Source organism: Aptenodytes patagonicus, chromosome 4, assembly GCF_965638725.1.
Source record: "Aptenodytes patagonicus chromosome 4, bAptPat1.pri.cur, whole genome shotgun sequence".
Lineage (NCBI taxonomy): Eukaryota > Metazoa > Chordata > Aves > Sphenisciformes > Spheniscidae > Aptenodytes > Aptenodytes patagonicus.
The window spans coordinates 11,796,922-11,816,758 of record NC_134952.1 but is presented as its reverse complement, the minus strand read 5'-3'; the positions used below and the strand labels follow the sequence as shown (position 1 = coordinate 11,816,758).

The window sequence follows — 19,837 nt, the reverse complement described above, 5'->3', positions numbered from 1 at the left end:
CTCAAACAAAAGCTATAAATACGTTAAAAATCCTCCAGCCTACATTTGCTTCTGGGAGCAGACGGTACCCCGGATTTTTCAGCTGCAGTACAGCATCGCAGCAGTTTCTCACCGCGCCCCACACGGCGGCGGATGCGGCTCCCCGGGGAGGGCTGACAGGAGGCGCTTCCCGCCCGCCCTGGCCGCGGCCGTTGCGCCGCGAGGCGAACAGCCCGCGGCCGCCTCGCTTAGGGCTTCAAAGCCCCGACCTGGGATGAAGGGACGCGGTCCCTACCTGCGGCCGTTGCCGTCCCCGCCTCAGGAACTGACGGAAGCAGCCTGCGACGCGCCCCGCCTCCTCCCCCTGCGCGGCGGTAGCTGTGGCGGGGCGGCTATGGGGCTGGTGGGGACGGCGGCTGTGCGGGATGGCGGCGCCGCGCTGCCCCACGGCTTCTGGGCGGCGGTGCGCGTCTGGCTGGAGAAGCCTCAGGTGGCCAACAGGCGGCTGTGCGGCGCCGCCATCGAGGCGGAGGGGACGGTGTCGCTCGGGGAGGACGGGGAGGCATCTCACCCCCTCGCCGCCGTGTGGGGAGGCGGGAGCGGCGGGGGGCAGGAGGGGCGGGCGGCGTCTGCCGGGGCTGCGGAGCTGGGCTGGCTCTGGAGGGAGGTGCGCGGCCAGCTGTCGGCGGGGCACGGGCACCTGCCGCCGCCCCTCACGCCATGGGGCGGGCCAGGCCGCCGCTCCGAGCTCCGCGCCGTGCTGAGGACGCTGCTGCCTCGGGGGCGGCCCGTCGGCCCGCCCGCCCCGCCGACGAAGGAGCTGGCGGTCGAAGGTGAGCGGGAGCCCGGCCCCGAGGCGGTGAGAGAGGGCGGGATGCCGGGCGCCGCGCCCCAGCGGGGGGTGGCGGGAGCGCCCGCCGGTGCCGGAGCGCAGCGTTTGAGGGGAGCTGCGTCTGTTGCAGACCTGTCCCATCCGAGACTGCCCCGCAAACCACTATAATGGTGCCACTTTTTTCCTGCTTGTGGGAGTGCTGATGGATTTTTGTCTTTATCGTGTGCTTAGATTTTTATCTTTTTTTGTTGTTCTTGTGCTAGGAAGTGTCGGCAGTTAAAATATATATTACAGAGGTCAAACACCTGTAGGACTATGGTTTAAGTGACCCCGGCTTCAGCCTTAGGAAAGCATAGTAGGGGAAGAGCTCGTGTGTTAGGTGTGAGGTGCTGCTGAGATGGGAAAGCACTTAGGGAAGCCAGGCACACCGCTCCTGAGGAAGAGGTATAGAAAATGTCTCATCTTTTTGTCTTCCTTAAAAAGAAGAGGCAAAAAGTCAATCGTGCAAGCTCCTGTCATGAGTAAGCTGCCCACACAAAAACGCTGCTTCTAGTGCAAACCTAATTACAGGCTTTTAAGGGATGACGGTAGCCTTTGAAAATGCAGTTAATGAAGAAAAGTTGGCAGCTGTGGCACTTGCCTGGCCAAGTTGAACTGTATGTGTCGACTTTCTTATTGTTTAGTGTTGCTTAAAAATGAAGCTCAATTTGTTTGGGTTTATTTACACTGTATGATGGTAATATGCTGCAGTAAATCCTACTAATACAAAGAAACTTATATAGGGTATAGGTTGACACCTTTTTAAGATAAATTTTGGAAAAAATTTAAAAAGCCTAGGAGAATAATTTTATTAATTAATATGTTTAAAATAAAAAAAATGTTAGAGAGGGGATTGGCTAAAGATGGGCCGAGATAGCAACAGAGCAAACATCAATTCTTGCTAATTATTCTTTTCTGTCTCATTCAGAAAATTTTGGAGTCAATTGAAATTTGATTACTTGGCCAGCATAGCATTCTTAGTTTGAAGATTTGCAGTTGTCAGAATGTTTGTTTTGATGGTAATTGAAAAACCATTTTAAAAAATGAGAAGTTATTCTGAAGAAATCACCCTGGATAAACAATGGCTAAAAAGATTTTTGTAACTGTTTTATAAAGTAATAATGCATACATATCATATGCCATAAGGAATATAGTAAATGCTTTTAGAGTCACTTTATAGGAAGGATATAGGGAATAAATTAAGATATTAAGATTTAGAAAAAAATTCAGTAGCATGTGAGTACTAGGCTTTATCGTGCCATTCCCTTTTTGCTGCAGTCGCCTTTCTTTTTGTTTGTAAGTTATTTTGAAAGGACGCACTCCTTCTCTCTGTTTTCACTTATGTAGGAGTTAATTATGGTACATGCATGATTGATATTAGAGAATGACATGTGACAAAAGTTGCAGAGTATCTTCTTGAAATATGGTAGAGGCACTCGAGTGCGTTGCCAGCTGTTTGTCAGCCCTGGACATAAATGTTTTATTCCACAGGTGATAGATACTGTTAAGATCAGTAGTGTGGTTGCTGAACATAATATAATACACGCGCCTTCACCTAAAAACAGGTATTCTCAGGTAGTTTCCCTTCAGAGTTATGAGATACTAATTTAGGGGTAGATAATGTGTTTTTTCACAGTGCTTAGTCCAGGAACTCTAATTGGGAAAGCTGCATGATGCTAAAACGGAAGCGTAGCTATAATTAATTATAATCACACAATAAATCCTGTGTTTGAACATGGAAAATTTGATAGATACTAATAATATTGAATATTTTTTAATATTGCACTGATTGTTTATCTAATACTGGGGTGATATGTAAGTCTCTGTTAACTTGGAATGTGCTTCCCAGGACTGGATTTATTGTGGGCTAGGGGAAAGCGGCAGTTTTGTGCTAGAAAAATCTCATTGTCTAGCTTTTACTTTATTAAAATAGTTAGGTTTAAAGAAAATGAATAGTCTTACTGGTCAGCCTTAGATATTTTGGAAACATCATGCAGCAGAATGCTGTATTTTGAGAATTCAAACAGTTCAGTAGTTTCAGCTGTCAGGCACGCCGAGAAACGGGTCTATTCTTAGCATTGTGGTTCTTCCTGTGTTGTCGTAGATCTTGCCTCAGTAGTTTGCACTTAACATAGTAAGGAGACAAAAGTTTATTTTGGTGCTAACCAGGATAGTTTGCACTGTGGAATAATACATCACTATTTACATATCTTTTCAGATGTTGACACTGGGACTGTGACCTTTCTGCCTTTGGAGGAAAACAGTGAAGGAAAATACCAGATTAAAAAGTGCAATATTTATCAAATTCAGCTTACACACATAAAAGATGAGGAATGGTAAGTGCCAGGAGTGAGAGATGAAGCAAACCCTGCCTGAGTTATTGCAAGGATCACAGCATGTTTTAGTATTGGTATCTAGGCGATTTGATTTGTGTAACTTCCTGCTTGATTAGTAAATGACAGTAGTGATGTGATCTTAGTGCGTAGTGTTCAGTTAAAAATGAATAATGTACAATACCCAAATCAACACAAATCTGACATTTGTATACATTTGAATGTATACATTGACTGTACATGTGTGTGGTCTAGAAAAGTATGTGTATTCTGATCGCGAGGAACTAGCCATGCCTGTGAGAGAGGTCAGGTTCTGTGGGTGTTAGTGAGGTTGAGGGTCAAATTGGAATTGCTGTTTGGAACCTACTGAGCTTCAGTCATTGAAACGTAGACCATTGCAGCTTGGTCCTGAGCATCTGAGGGCATAGCTCTAATGAAATCTAAATAAAGTTAGAGACGATGAAATAATGAAATGTGCCAACTGGTATATTTTCCTCCTAAATTTTTCTGTTGTTTTCATGAATTTCATGAATTCACTTTTACTAGTTAGTCTCTGGATGTATTGCTAAATCAGGTTGCTCATCATATGCGAGTCCTCAGTCATTGTGTTAAATGTAGCGTGGACTCTCATATACAGTGTTTGAATTGGCAGATAATGAGCTGTCTAACAAAATTCAGGGGAGACTGTTCCATTATTCAGTAACTTCACTTTTATTTTCCTTTTGTTTTTGTGTATTACGTATTTCCTTATTCTCCAGTCTATTTTTACACCTCTGATCTGCTGATTTTTTTCCACTTAATCATTCTTTTCTCTTTTTGAGGTAGCTGAGATAATGAAATACACTGTATTTATACAAAATTTTTATTTTATTTTTAAAGGTCTGTGTCTATTGTAGCTCCATTTCCAGAAGATTGGTTTTCAGATGGAATTGCATACCCCAAACTAGCATGGCTTGGAAATGAACTCTTGTCCAGACTGGCTAAATGGTCTGTAGAGCAAAAGCCCAGTGAGTTTAAAAGTACACTCTCGCTCATTTCTGTAGCAAAATACAGCAAAGTTTATCAAGACCTTAAAGAAAAATACAGAGAGATGGTAAAGGTAAGTTTGGCAATAAATGCAGTAATGATATGTTTTCCTATAATTGTTTCTGTTGTTTGTTTAGTGAGACTGCTGCTTTCGCTAAATTTTTTTTTTTTTTTTAATAAAAGACGCAATTTAAATTTAGATGCAGTATTAATATGTCTTTCTGAGTTAGAGGAGCAATGTTGTAGTATTGTTTTATCCTGGGAATCCTGAAAAATGACATTTATCATCTTAAGTGCTGTATGAAGTAACCTATATCCTTATACATCTGGCTCAAGCTACAAGCAAAAAAATTGGTAAATGCTTTTGTAAAACATATTGTGAAAATGTTGAAAGGTTGTTGATGTTTCTGTACTAACAGGAAGATATATATGAGAGGAAAATTGGACTTGTGGGTAAGGTTCAGTCTAGCTCTGCAGTAGACAGTGTAGTGTTTAGCATTTTAATCTTTGTTTCAACTCCTCATTTACAAAATAGAGATAATACTTCCACTTTCTGTCTTCCTACTTCAAATTTTGACTCCTTGTGTTCTGTTGTGCCAGGATAATTCTACGCCTGTTATGTTGTGAAAATAAATTTACAAATGCTCATGTTATTCCTGTTATGTGCAACATTGATAATATAAGTATCTTTCTCCTGAGGGAGTTAAGCAAAAGGATGCATGCTCTGTCACAGAACAGATGCAGCAGTTTACTTGTTAGGAGCTGCACATATGGAGCCATAATGTTCTTGGAAACCTTATTGATTGGATGACAGCAGACGTTCTTTACGCCATTGTTCTTTTGTGTGACTCTCAAAATCAAACAGTCTTTATTTACATTCTTTATGTATATTTTTAATGAGGTTAAAATGCAAAACTTGTGAAGTGCAGAAACCTGTTGAAGTATTGAGTATGCAGATCATTCTGACCACTTTTTGAAGCAATTTCAGATGGTGCAGAAAATATTTTTTCTCTTTTTTTTTCCCTAAAGGTGTGGCCTGAAGTGACAGATCCTGAGAAATTTGTTTATGAAGATGTTGCCATTGCCGCTTACTTGCTGGTACGGAACTGCTTTACCTAATAATATTCTATAAGGTTCTATTTCCTAATAATAGAACCTCTTTAAAGAAAATCAGTATTTTCATTTTATACTTGTTGCGTTCCTTAAAATAGAATGATCTGAAGTTATTACAGGCATACAAGGCAAAAGGAAGGGGGTAGGAGAAAGGGTTTGGATTTTTGTGTTTTGGGTTTTTTGTTTGTTTGTTTTGTTTTTTATTTTTTGCTTTTGCTCTCATTAAAGCAGAGATACAAAGTTCTTATTACAATGTTTTCAAGCGTTACTTAAACTGAAAGTGGAATTCATGTCTATAACTATTCAAGTTGTGTTTGTATTCTGATCTTCTTTGGTAGTACTCTCAACAGCGTTTCAGGGATTTGCATATAATAAGTGGTTATAGAAGGTAAGTGTTTTGTAACAGAATTGGAAAAAAAATTTAAGGTGACAAAGCAAAGGGAAAACCAGTTGATTTGTTTTTTATACTGCCCTGTGTTACAAAAATCAGCACAATAACAATGAAAATTAAGTTTAGAGGGATCCTAAAACTTCTTTGTGAAAATATGATAAAGATTTGCAGTTCTCTGTCACAGGCAGTTTATGACCTACACAGACAAGATTATTTATTTTTTTTTAAGTGATAAAGTGAAAAGCACTGATGTAGCAGAAAAATAGCAATTAGACAGACCGGTTTGGAGATCAGAAGCTATTGTTTTATACATATTTCTATGACTGGTTAATTTTATGCTAAAGGTTTTTCACTGCTTTGCCTTTCCCTGATAGAAGTTCAGCTCAAATTCCATCTTCAAATGCAATAACGCTAACTGTAGATGCTAGGAAGGCAGATCAATGCTTAGTGCAGTTTTCTAAGGCACCTACCTATTTAAGAGTGTATGAAAACTCTGCCACCTGCAGTCACTAGAAACTTCAGGTTTTTAAACAGCATCAAAATTTGTCACTATGTAGGTGCATCAATGTTTTTTTGACTGCCATCCAGAGTGCAGTTAAGAGCATGTCTACCTTGAAGTATAATGTAGATACCTGTTGCATCGTCTCTAAATCAGTATTTGTAAATAAGTTAGCTCATGTAAAGAACTCGTTGAGGACTAATTTATTTTGATAATTGACTGTTTAAACTTAGAACCCCAATTTCTTTTCCCATAAAGATTTTTAAAATTGTCTGAGGAAGCCTGACTTACCTAGGCTACTCTCAAAATCTTGATTGTCACATTGGTGTGATAGAACTTTTTATGTCAGAGAAATGATCATGATGAAGTGGTCAGATAGTTGGATCGTTGTAGGTTCCTTGCAACTGAACTATTCTATTCTATGATACTGGCTTGTGGAAAGAGCTATATAACAGACTTCTCTTTTACCGTTTTTACCACCATGATAATATTTTATCTTGAAAATTAGTTCCTATATGTTAGGAATTGTAATAGTTGTAGCCATAGGAAAATTCTGTAATGACACTCTTGAAAATGTTTTGCAAATTTTTTATGCACGAGTGTTAGTTTACCGTGATAATGTGTTTTAGCTGACATAGCAGTAATTTTCAAAAAGTTATTACAGTCATCTAACAACTGGCTTATATAAATGAAAGCTTAAAGTATGGTATTAATAACCTAACCTCCTTGCAAAATTTTCAGATATCTATATGATGGTATATAATAACTCATTATTTAGAAGTATGTTAAACAGGTGGTTAAGAGAAGGTAGGTCCAGTGTTAAATTTTTATGGATTTACAGCATCTAGAATGATACGATGGGAGGAGGGGGCATTTAACCTCATTTTACTCTGGAGTCATATTAAGGTCACCTACTGTCTGGGCACATGCCCAAAGAAGTAATTATTCAGTTTGCATCATGAGAAACTCAGCAGGGGATGGAGGATAGGTGTGATCTGTGTAGGAGGTGATTAGGGATTTATGGGATACAGCCTGGAGTGCAAAAGTGCGATGATTGATGATACAATTAAATTTAATGTATTTTTAATGATACAATTAAAAATGTAAACACAGCCTGATAATCTCATGGATTATCTGCAGCTTCTTTCCCTCTAGCAAAACTGACAAATTAACAAGCAGCAATGTTACAAATACTAATTATTGTGGTTAAATGCTCTTGATGATTTTTGTTAGTCATGGTAAAAAATAAGCGTGCAGGTTGATGAATGTGTGCTCTGTAGCTTCTCATTGAAGGAAAAAGAGTTTGATGGTGATAGAAAGAGACTAATCCATGCCCTGCAGACAAACATCCAGTTATTAACTAATGATGAATTATGTAACTATGTAAAGTAACTACTTGTGTACAGAGCAGGGACTAGAATTGGGCTAGAAGGTTTGGGGTCCCTTTAGCTGATGTAGAATTTGGGGCAGCTGACTGTTGCTAGGTAAGTTACACTTTGTTCAGTAGAAAGTGGTGGCATGTACCAATATATAGCCAACTGATTACAAAGAACATTTTGGTTTTTATTTTTAGCTCTGCCACCAATTCTTTCTTTCATACAGTGGATATAAATGCTTCCATGGTGTTACTTGCAGAGACACTGTTGAAGTTTACTTGCTACTTCCCTTGCTTCCTCTGTTCATCTCTTGCACCCTTTGTTTTAGCAGCTTATTTTACATTTATGCTCACTCTAGCCCAGGGTTATATAGCCTTGATTAATTTCAACTTCCAGTGACTCAGAAGGGAGTGGAGGACATGAAAATTAGAAAATGATTGATATTTTTGCAACATAATTCCTGCCCCTCTCCATAAACAGTTTTAGTGTTTTCTGAGTTGTTTTTTTTCCTTCTCTAAAGTTATTTTCTCTGTGAGTACAGGGGATGTCTTCTGTCACATCTGCATTCTCTTCCAGCTTTCTCCTTTCATTTCCAATAACCTTTGGTGCTTTCTTACAGGGAAAATTGAGAGCAGAAGTCTAAAATGTTTTCTTTTTTTGTCTTAGATTCTTTGGGAAGAAGAGAGAAAGGAAAAAGGGTTGACCAAGAAACAGTCATTTGTAGATCTTGGATGTGGAAATGGTCTACTGGTTCATATTCTAAACCATGAAGGGGTAAATAAGTGCTTTTTAAAATAATAATTAAAAAATAGAGGTAGTCAATATTCTTGTTATGCTTTCCTTTTATCTGGCATGCGAATAGCCAAAATTCAGTTAATTCACGTCACTAAAATAGGATTTTGTCACTCTAGTTACCAGGAAAAAATCCTAGCAGAGCTTTAGAAAACTTTCACTTATTTATCTGTTTATATTAGTGCAATTCATTTCAATTCAAGGCTATTTTTCTGAGATAAGAAACTAAAAGGGAAAAGAAAAAGTAATGGTGTAATTTAGTTATGCTGCAGACAAAGCAGAAAGGAGTAGGGAATCTTAACATAGAGATTCACTCTTACAAGAGCCTTTAAATGAGATGTTTTTCATGAACTTAATTTTATCGAAGTTGAATTCTACTTGTCATGTCCTGACAATGTTTTTCTGTATCTTTAAAAACAATCCTGGGATTTGTTGTTAGGCATTTTCACAATTAACATAGTGTGCTTTTGGGAGTGAAAATGTGGCAACAGCAAAATTCAGTTTCTTGAGGCATGGTTTCTGAAACAACAACAAAGACAGACCAGTGAGATTGAACAAAACCCAGTGAAGTTGGGTCTGTCTGTTTCAGAAAATTGTATTTTACACTTTTGGGAGAACATGGTAAAATTTGTAGAGGAAATTAATATCTCCTATTAGATCAATAGATGTCACTGGGGGGGGGTGGGGGGGAAGTCCCAAGTTCTCTTAACACAAGCTCTCTATCTTTGTGTGGCCAGAAAAATTTGATCTAATACAAGATGCTATTTTCCCTGTAGATGTTTCTTTTTGTACATCATTAGGTCATTGTTGACTGTCAAAAACTCATGTGTGTGAGTTTTATGAGACTTTTTTTAGTAATTGATTTTGGTTAGTTCTGCACTGTGTTCTTGAAGTTCAAATACTGTTACTTATGCATTCTTTATTTCTTGCTTTAGTTTCCAGTCCTATTTCCTCTTTTCATCAGTTCACACGGGGAGAAGTGTGTTTGGACTCCAACAATCTAATTGACTTCAGTAGTTGAAATGTGGTTCTCCTAGCAAGGACTGTTTAGAATAGCACTCTTCTCTGAGCCCTGTGGGTGCTACAGTAATACTCACCTTGTGAAAGGTTTTGATATTTTAAAAATAGACAAACAAAAAACAATATTCGGCTTTTACTTCTGTAGAGATCCACATTTTCAAGAGCAGTCTCAATAGGTGTGCCCAGGTAAAATTTCAAACCAGAGATACTCTTGATGTTTCCTAGTCTTTCCCTTTATATTTAGAAGGGAAAGAAGGGATTGAAAGTATTCAGCTTCTGAATGGTGAAGCTGTGTTTCATGATGAGTCTAAATTTTAATATGAAAGAAATAATTGGTGTTAATGTGTGCATTTAGTGAGCCTGTTTGACAACTTCTGCTGAAAGTAGCACTTGAAAATGATACTTGTTCAAATATTTCAGCATTCAGGTAGAGGAATTGATGTGAGGAGAAGAAAAATATGGGACATGTATGGACAAGAAACTCATTTAGAGGTATTATGCAAATGTATGTCAATCTTACTGTTTCATAACTTTATTTTTTCATTGCTTCAGGTTGTGTTGATGCAAATGTAATCAAACATAACGGGTTACAGACATGTGTAAAGTGATCTGTGGGTTTGGTATGATGCCACCCATATGTCTTGCGGGACTAAAAAGTAAGTTGTAAAGGGGATTATTAGAGCAATGCTGTATCATACCCTTGCATATTTGCAACTCACTTATTTGTCAGCTGAGAAGACTAGTATGATTTTTCTACTGCATGCACAGACATGCACGCCGTGAAACAATCTGATTTTACTGGAAGATCAATATTAAGCAGCTTTGTTTGCACCACTGCGCTCATAAAAGATATTAGTATCCAAAGTTGTGAGTAGTTTGTTCTTGAAAGTGATTCTGACCTAGTGCTGTGTGCTGTTTTGGGGACAAAATTGTTGTTGAACCTCAGAGGACCAAATCATCTGCTGTACTGACCTTGTGGTAAGTAATTGCCATAATAGCCTTCAAAAAAATGAACAGGAAAATGAGTCTGAAAGACGGATTATATTTCAAGTTCCACATTAACATTTTTATGAGAACAGGAACAATTCAAGCACAGGAACATTCACTTTAAGTCCAGCTGTTCTTGGTCTGATACTTGTTAAAGTGTGGTACTGATGAACAGTTGCCCTTTGGAGGTGAGGTGTTGCTGGTTTCTTGTTCTCTAGACTCCTAAAATTTCTCACTCCGTTCTCTCAAAAATTGTCAGCTTCCAATATATTAAAAGAATTTTCTGCCTGTAGTTATTTTCTAGTAGTTTTGTTTAAAAGTTAATTCAACATATCTTTGAATGCTAACGACTCGCATTAAATCAACAAAAGAGCAGCAGTTTTCACAGATGGGAGGTGGAGCTTTCACAGTCTTGTGCAGCCTTCTCTTTGCCACCCTGCCATTTTGGGTACAGATTGCCAAAAGTGCCAGATTCCTTTGCTGCAGTCTGCAACCAGATCTTACTGAAAAGCTTCAAGGAACAATCCAAAGCATCAAGCTGTGGTGCTCCTTCATTCCTGTTGTACTATATTCATCACTTCTGATCATACCAAACAGCATCTTCTCTTTTCCTTCATGTTATATATTCCTTTTTCTTCCCCTGTTTCTGTATTGTGGAAATCTTTGAATTTTGTACATTCATTTCATACTAAGGTCTGGCTGTTTACAGTTCCTCAGATTTCTTGACTCAGAGAGAAACTTCTGAGTATCAGCTGTTCCTCTCTGCAGCATGAAGGAACAAAATAGAAAAGAATGGGTTTTATTTGTCTTTTTTAAAAGAAAAAAAAAAAATTCACAGAACACTTGAAATAGCCAGACAGAAACAATAAAAATAACCAAAATATGCATATAAGGAAAGTACTAATTTATGTGGGAAGGAGTTGTATAACGAACAGGAAGGGTGAAATGATTTTGTAAGGCTCCTGTAGCCACAGAAGGAGAAAGCACCTGCTCACAGCCTTTTGTTACCCTTGAAGCTAATTTTGTTTTGATCTTTACTTAAAGCATGAGTTGCAGGATGAATATTGCCATCTGTGACATTCAGTGCCAATACTAGCAATATAAATGAATGTAACAGGTGGCACTGTCAGACATGGTGAATGCAAATTTGATTATGAGTGACTGTCAAAATGTGGAGTATGGCACTGATAACTCATGCTATGTCTAAATTGAACAATCAAAACTGAAATGTAACGTAGGAGTAACTTGTTTAATCAACCATAAGAAAACACTTATCAGACACTTGGTTTAACATCTACTAACCTGCCAAAAAGAAATTTGTTACATATATTATCTAGAAATGTATATACATAACTGAAAATGGTCAGAGATACAGTGTTTATAGTGAACAATAATACACCATACTGCTACTTAAAACACCTAACACAGTGCTTTCAGAAGAGGGGAACTGGGATGTAATAGAGGTAGTCTGAGACTTCTGAAATTCCCTATTAAGTGTTCTTTTTTTTAATTCCTATAGAGGTACTATTTTGCATATACATGTGAATTTTGACCTCATAAAACATGCATTTTGTATATAAAATGAGAGTATGTGCATCATTTTCACAGCTTTTCCTAAAGGTCTGTGGAGATTCAAATTTAACTTTTCTTCAAATCTGCCCAATAATTATTTTGAGATTCATGCACGTTTTTAGAGAAGAGTATGTATATGTACTTCCATAGTACCAATATCTTTTAAGTACTTTCTTTGCTGAACTTGGTTCTAAGTAAGAAAAAGTGTGTATGAGAGAGGCAAACTTTAAAGGCACTCTAGAACTTTAAAAATTTAACCTGTGTGAAGAATTCATCCCATTTGGTTGGTTTTGTTTGTTTGGGGGGGGAGTTTGTGTGTGTGTGTGTGTTTTTGTGGGTTTTGTTTTTGTTTTTTTTAAGGATATCAGAATAGGGTGGTATTGAGACTAATAACTATTCTGTGAGTCAATATTATGGTGGGAGGAATTCTGTGCTGATGTGTCCTCAATCCATATATATTGGATTTCCACAAGGCAAAATGCCGTTCTAAAGGCCAACGAAGAAGCCTTCTTTCTGTAGCCTGTTGTTTCCTATTTTTGCTCCTGATTTTGCATGTATCATAAGGTCATCTTGACACAACTTGGAAGGGGATGGAATGGCAACATAGACAAGAGGGAAAGTGTTAGGCTGGATTAGGTTTATTATACGTGAATGATAGCGTGTAAGAGTGGTGTTCTGTATATTAGGATTTCATTTGGGAAGAGTCTGTGAAAGAAGAGAAGATAGTAGTGAAGCTGTGTTCTGATTAATTGCTGTGTGAGTCCTAGGACTGTAAGGCATAGCAAATTAAGTGATTTTCTGAAAAATTGAGTCCAGACATATATGCGACAGAAGGAGAATGGCAAGAAATCATAATCCAATGTATGATATCTGTTTACAAATATTTAGGGTGCCAGATATTTTAATCAGAATTGTTATTCCACTCTTTGACCAATATTTTGTGGGTAGCTGTTGCTAAATTACTTCTCTGTAGCTATAAAAAAATTACTGGCTGGCAAAAAGTGCAGATTGAGGAAAACATTGTTGGTGTCTGTGGTTCTCATTCACCTTGTATTTGTCAGCTTGTATGATTTTCTTATTGTTGCTTAGTACTTTAAATGCCTTTTATTTGTTAATAAAGAAACCTGTGATAAAATTCACTTAATGTATTATTTGTTTTTTTTAGGAATCTACAATCATGCCAGGTGACAGTCATCTCTTTCCAGATACTGACTGGCTCATAGGAAACCATTCAGATGAATTAACACCATGGATACCTGTAATTGCAGCTAGGTATTTGTGGATGGAGGGGAGTGGGAGGGAAGGAATTAAAAACCATAATTACCTGCGTGTGCTTGGTGAAAACTGTCACTTTTGCAGCCACACCTGCTTTCCTTGCAGGACTTGCTGCTTTTGATGCCAATTGATTATTTTTACAAAATGTTTCTCTTCCTGTGGAGAAGCACGGATGTAGTATTTACTTTCTCATACAATTCAGTACAGCATTTTGCTTTTGAATTTCAAAAAACACAGCTGATTTTTATTCTTTAGATGTGAATGTTTGGTTTTTTTTTAAATAAAATTGCTGTTGGTTCTGCCTTTCCTTGAACAGTTGTGCTTTTCACAACCAGCTGCAATAGTTTAATATCTAGAGATTTAGTCTTGCAAACCAAGTTGGCACAGTAATTTGCTATAGGAAATACTTTGTGAAACAGTATTTTTGATTATACTAATAGATATACTGAAAGAGGAACATATAACATGAAGCTCTGTCACTTAATAAAAATTTCCATTATTGCTTGTATCTGGTGGGTTATTTGTTAAATTTGTGTGCTCTCTGAAATAACTACATTCACCAGTTTGTTACCCTTTTTGTAGGTCTTCCTACTCGTGTTGCTACTTTGTGCTGCCATGTTGCTTCTTTGATTTCCATGGAAAATACAGCCGAAGACAAAGCAAGAAAACTCAGTACAGAGAATATCTCGATTTTGTTGCCCAAGTGGGATTTGTATGCGGCTTTCATGTGGAAGAAGATTGCCTTAGAATTCCATCAACAAAAAGGGTAATTTTGGACTGTATGGGACTTTTGTCTTTTTTTTTTTAAGCTGCTAGCTCTCTGAGGCATATGGATGTTTATTCATTATTATTGTTTGTTCATTATTATTGTTGTAAGATCAGACTATAGTCAGTTGCATTACTTGAGACAATATGCTCTGAAGAGAGATTAAAAGTACTCATTGTTTTCTTGGGTAATCTGCTCTTAAAGTCATAGGTGCAATCCTAAAGACAAGAAAGATTGGAAGGTTTTATGGTTATTTCTTATGCCACCCTATGGGATGGAAAACTTATAAAACTCATTTTTTGCCTTAATTTTTCCAGCTGCCTATGTTGCTTATTTGTACTTAATTTTGCTGTTTTTCCTGTCCTGTGAAATTCGAAGTGAAATGTTCTCAGAGTAGGAAGAGGTGTCCAGTTTTAATTTTGCAAATAATCTGAGGGTCAGGAACAATCTTTTTGTTCTGTGCTTGTATGGCATGATGGATTATGGTTTGATTACTGGATTTCTTCTGTGGCACCAGTATTTGAAAACTAAAATGAAAAAACCCTCAGGTGTTAATGAGCATTGAGTTTGAATGGATATCTCCTGTAGGTAGGTTTAGAAGCCTGCATAAGACGTGTACAGGTTGGGGGGCCGTGTGTAAGTATGGGACTCTGTATAAATAGTGATTTACCTGTTTCTACTAAAATAGGTGTGCCTTATTGGAAAAAATAGGACCTATCCACCTACAGAATGTGCTCTGATTGACAAGCAGATAACACAGTATATTAATAATCGTCAGACCTGTGCTGTGGTCACGTGTGACAGAAGAGTTGGATTTAATCATAAGGATCACTCTGATGGTGTATGCAAAGAAGCAGACTCGGAACTTCCTGAAAATGAGATTGATACTGCTGGTACAATTTGGATGCCTGGATTTCAACCCAGAGAAAAAGTAGAACAAATCAGAAATTGTGCTTCCCTCCCTCAGGATTTTGTAGATGATGTGGTTCTCAACGTGGCAAACTTGCTGTTAAATGCAACCCCCCAAAAATCATGCTCTAATATTCATGGTGGAAATACGAATACCTGGAATCAAGGAGGTGAAACTGTCTTTCCTTTATATTTTCTTTTGCTGGTAGAGGATATCTTTTCCAATGAATTTACATGTTTGTAAATTTAGTAAGTGAAATAGATTTCAGGAAATACCAGGAACAGTACAGTAGCAATCAAAGGTCTTTTTTTTTTTTTTTTTTTTTTCCCCCCACTATGCTTAATAAAACATATGTGCAGTAACACACTGGGATGCAAATAAGGCATATAAGAATATTTTGAAATTGGTGTGGGGTTTTTTCCCTCTACACTTAAATACTAGGACAGAATCAATTTTTATTAAAAAAAACAAACCAAACCCCGAACTCCTTCCCATTTACCAAAGCAGAACACTCTACATGCATTTGTGGAGAATATTATGTAACTATCCAAGAAGAAACTTAATAATTAGCCATAATTCTGTAAGAATTCTGTAAGAAGTGCTTTGAAGTGCCGTTTGGTTACAACACGATTAGGAATTTTTAGTTTAGTCTTAGGAAGAAAAAGAATAGAAGTTGCTGTTAATTTTATAAGCGTTCAGTTAATTCTCACTGCTACCATCTTTCCATCTTCCTCTGTCCATTTTTATTGGACTGTACTCACAGTCAAACTACTGTTTGACTACTAGTCAAACTACTCACTGTGGTTTGTCATGTTGCTGTTACAGGAGGTCCTTTGAGACATTCTCTCTTCTAACTACGTGCATGTAGACAGTGCTTATTGCAATAAGGGTTATATGCTACTGTAAAAAAAGCAGGAAAAATAAAAAAATGTGTCTTACTGTGGAAATTCTGACTTGAGTCCTGTAGAAAGCAAGCTGCTATTTTACAGGCAATATACGTGTAAAATATATATCATGCATGATATTGGGAGTACAAAGTTGCTGCTGTACTGGTAGATAATTCATAGAGTCTGCTCATAATCATTAATCTATATAAAAGTTAAATTTTCTTAGCATTTTATATATATACATTTTTTAATAGCTACACCATTATTTATTGCAGAAAGCCTTTCCTTGAAAGAAGTAGCAGAACACTTAAATAAGGAGACTTTGAAAAGGTTAAAGAGTGAATATGGAGGCCTGCAGACACTACTCAAGAACAATCATCAAGTATTTGAAGGTAAAGGAGTTTTGGGTTTTTGTTCTGTTTTTCTTTAATCATCTATTTTATCTCCTCAGTTAAACTCAACTGAAAAATTAGTACGGTGGTGGGTTTTTTTAACTGCTTTCCATACCTTTGTGGAAAACTGAATATTCTTTATGTGCCCATTGCTCCAAGATACTGTTAGTAAAACTCTTTTGAATGAGATTGGTAAGGCATCTATCAGCAAAGAGTTGTTCTAGACCGACTGTATCTGAAAAGACAACCCTTTAGTTAAAGTGGCTAATTTAATGCTATTGTTTGACTTAGAGAATTTTTATTTTTCTGTAAAGTATTGATGATTTTGGAGCCGTCAAATGCAGAGCAAGTTCACTAAAGCATTTAACTGAGACTTACTCTGGCCTTACCAAGCCTCACAGTGTAAATACCAACACAAAATAAAACTAGTCTCCATAAGAACCTGTAACTGTGAGGCTTGATGAGTTTATATACCTTGTGGTAGCATGGCAGAAAGAACTCAGTAGCAAGTTTCTGTGGTTGGCTGAGTTTGTTGATAGTTATTTTTTGTTTTTTTCCTGTTGTAATGTGCGTGTAGTGGTGTGTTTTGTTTGGTTGGTTTTTTGTTGTTTTCTTTTGTCAGTATGGAGTTTTGCAAAAGGTCTAGCTTTGCAGTAATGCAAGATCTTCAAGGTTTTATCAGTATTTAAGGCTACTTCAGATCTGGAAGTATGTTAACTTCTTGTGTCCCAGCAATTCACATCAGCTGTAAAATGTTGATCAACTAGTCCATGGCAAATCATCCTGAGTATGCAACCTAGGGGCTGCCAGTGGTTAACTTAGCCAAGTTCAGCATCCACTAAGGCTTTCTGCACACTCGGCAATTATGAAATGTGAAGCCATACTGAAATCCTTTTGAATTACCATCCATTGAAAAGAGTTGGTCACGTTGCATTCATTATGTGTCTGAGTTTGATATCCTGTCATTAAGGATAGGTGGAATAGATTTACAACCTGTTACATGGAATGAACATTTTAATTTGGCATGGATGCTGTCTGCACATAACCTCTGAAGAAAGGCTAGGATTAAGGCCAAATCTTTCTCAGTAATTTACATCACATGGGAAGTCCCTAGAGCTTCAGTAGAGACCATTTGATTCTTTCCTTCAGTAGCATGTCACCATAACAAGGGACTCTTACCAGCAGGTGGTCTGGAAGGACATTGCTCATGCCAAAGAGGACAGAGAAGAACATGGCTACAGCTTTTTTGTCATCTTTACTCAAGTGTTTTTCTTTTAAAGACATGGCAAATGGATGGATGTGCACACACACACACACAAGAAGGGGCTTAGAGTAACTGATCTGTGGCAGTTTTTTTGATCAGGCATCTTGTCCAATACAGGACTGATTTTCTAGAAAAAAATATGCTTGATCATAAATAGCACTATATCTGCTCATTTTTCTTCATCTTTTGAGAGAGATTTTAAAGCTCTGCTGAACCCCCTTCTGGATTGGCTTTGTATGAGTTCAGATCTATTTGTGTATCACAAGGAAACCTGGAGGGATGAATTCATCCAGGCCTGAATGTGTGATATTAAGCTTTCACTGGAGTCATTACCTTCTGAATAGTGATTATCAGAGTGCAGAATGCTATCAGTTAACTATGCCAAGCTACAAGTGTGTGATACGGAAGGTATGATTGAAACGGAATATGAAAATAGAGCATGGCAACTTAGAAGTGGCAGCTTCTTCCCTTCTCATTTTCACTGTTGTTTTTCATCTACATTTTTTTCTTTCTCTCTTACTAACTTCCTTTTATTCTGTTTTGTTTACATATTTAAGGAGTTGACAGAGGTTCACAAATATGCGTGTGCAGTTTATAGTCCTAACACAACAAATGAATTTTAAAAAAAATGTCGAATCTTTATTAACCAGTGATAGTTCACTGTTGATTCATATGAAGGATTAGACTTGTCATCTCTTTGGTGCAGTGTATTTTTGGGTCAGTGAACCATTGTCTTTGCAAGAGCATTTCTGTGTAGTGAAAGTAGTAGAAGACTCTTACTAGATTTTTGCTGATAATCTCATTTTAAATGTGGAGTAATAAAGTTTTGAACATGGGAAGGATTACAGTTCTTGAAACTGAAACTTCTTTGTCAGGACTTGCGATCTAAATTCAGAGGATTTTAGTCTAAATGATCCTAACTGCTATATTTAAACCAAACAAACCTCTACAAAGATGATACAAAGGTGCCTCAAACTATATTCAGCATCACAGTAAAACATCTCACAGGGACATCAATCAATTCTTCTTTAGACTGTGTCTATACTATCTCAGTTTGTTCTGCACTTCTTTCTATTTCTGTACAAATGGCATATTTGGCTTTGCCTGAGTAATCCATTTGTAGAATGTATATTTTATTCACAGAATGACACTATGCATTTTTTCCAGTACAATTCCCATGGCTGTCTATTAACAGCTGCATTTTTGTTTGTTTTTAAATCTTAGTTCTAAATGGGAGAGTTCATATTCGTGACTGGAGAAAAGAGAAACCGTCAACGAAAACTAAGCCTGAAGTGAAACGACGCCTTTCAGCTGAAGCATTTAAAACGCGTCTCTGTTGGTTTTTCATTCATCATCCTGATGGTTGTTCTTTGCCTTCTGAATCTTGCCCATATGCTCATGGGACTGAGGAGCTAAGGCAGTCTCAGATTATTAAAAAGAAAAAATATATACAGTAATAAAATGCTGCCACTTACGTTTAAGCTTGTGTACATAACTGAATCTATGATTGACTTTGGGACTGCCTGGTGCATGAAGATCTGTACAATATGGAGGGGTTTTCCCCATTCCTATGCATCTTATTTTCCGGTTGGTTTACAAGTTCTCCTGTATTTTTAATTCTTTATTTTTTTTGTTAACATGGAAAAGGTATAGTAAAGTATACTTTTGGGTTTTCTCATGGCTTGTCTAACATGCATTTGTATAAGTAGAAAAGTTCAAAAACTTAATTTCCTAGGACACTCTTCATGATTCTCGATCAGATCAAATGTACATGATGCAGCATTTTCAAACCCTGAAAATTACCTGTTTTGTTCTAAATTTTCCAGGAGGATTTATGGTTTCTTATGACTCACAGTGGCTGTTGGGAGTCAGAAATTGGAGAGATTTCACTCTTTTCTCACCTGACAGCTTCCTCTCCACGTTACTGTGGAGTAATACTACATATTACCCTTCCTTTCTTGGTCAGACCCTAGTCCTCCTTTCCTTCGTTTTTGTACTCATTCAAAATGAGTGTTGGTTTGAAGAATAACTTTCTGGGAAATTATTGTGGAAGCCTTCACATGTAGGTGTAGGTTTTTAGGGCTCTGTAGACCATACCATCCTTTCCCTCTTTTTTAAAGTAAGGAGTAACAATAGAAAATGTATTTAATAATATTGGAAGGGTAGGGTTTCTGCTTATCAGATAACAAAGGAATGTCTTAGCACCTTGAGCAGGTTATGATTTTTCTTTGGTAGACTATTTTCTTTAAAAGGTTTAACTTTTAAAGTTAAATGTGCATCCAAAGAAGGGCAACGAAGCTGGTGAAGGGTCTAGAGTGCAAGCCTTATGAGGAGCGGCTGAGGGAACGGGGATTGTTTAGCCTGGAGAAAAGGAGGCTGAGGGG

General features: G+C 37.6%; 2 protein-coding genes across 3 annotated transcripts in view; one reads left to right on the top strand and one right to left on the bottom strand.

The window, feature by feature from the left end:
* The window catches only part of ACOX3 (acyl-CoA oxidase 3, pristanoyl), a 43,423-nt gene extending 42,870 nt beyond the window's left edge, over positions 1-553 (bottom strand). For both annotated transcript variants that reach the window (XM_076335867.1, XM_076335868.1), the window contains exon 1: positions 275-553. The gene's annotated coding sequence lies outside the window, so the exon portion shown is untranslated. The remainder of the gene's footprint in view (positions 1-274) is intronic.
* Positions 359-19,131, top strand: TRMT44 (tRNA methyltransferase 44 homolog). Its single transcript, XM_076335870.1, has 11 exons — positions 359-812; positions 3,069-3,186; positions 4,063-4,282; positions 5,239-5,307; positions 8,255-8,362; positions 9,821-9,892; positions 13,125-13,231; positions 13,817-14,000; positions 14,689-15,079; positions 16,073-16,189; positions 18,678-19,131. Exons 1-11 carry the CDS (start codon positions 374-376, stop codon positions 18,908-18,910), a joined length of 2,058 nt encoding a protein of 685 aa, XP_076191985.1. The 5' UTR covers positions 359-373; the 3' UTR covers positions 18,911-19,131.
* Positions 19,132-19,837: the final 706 nt, after the last annotated feature.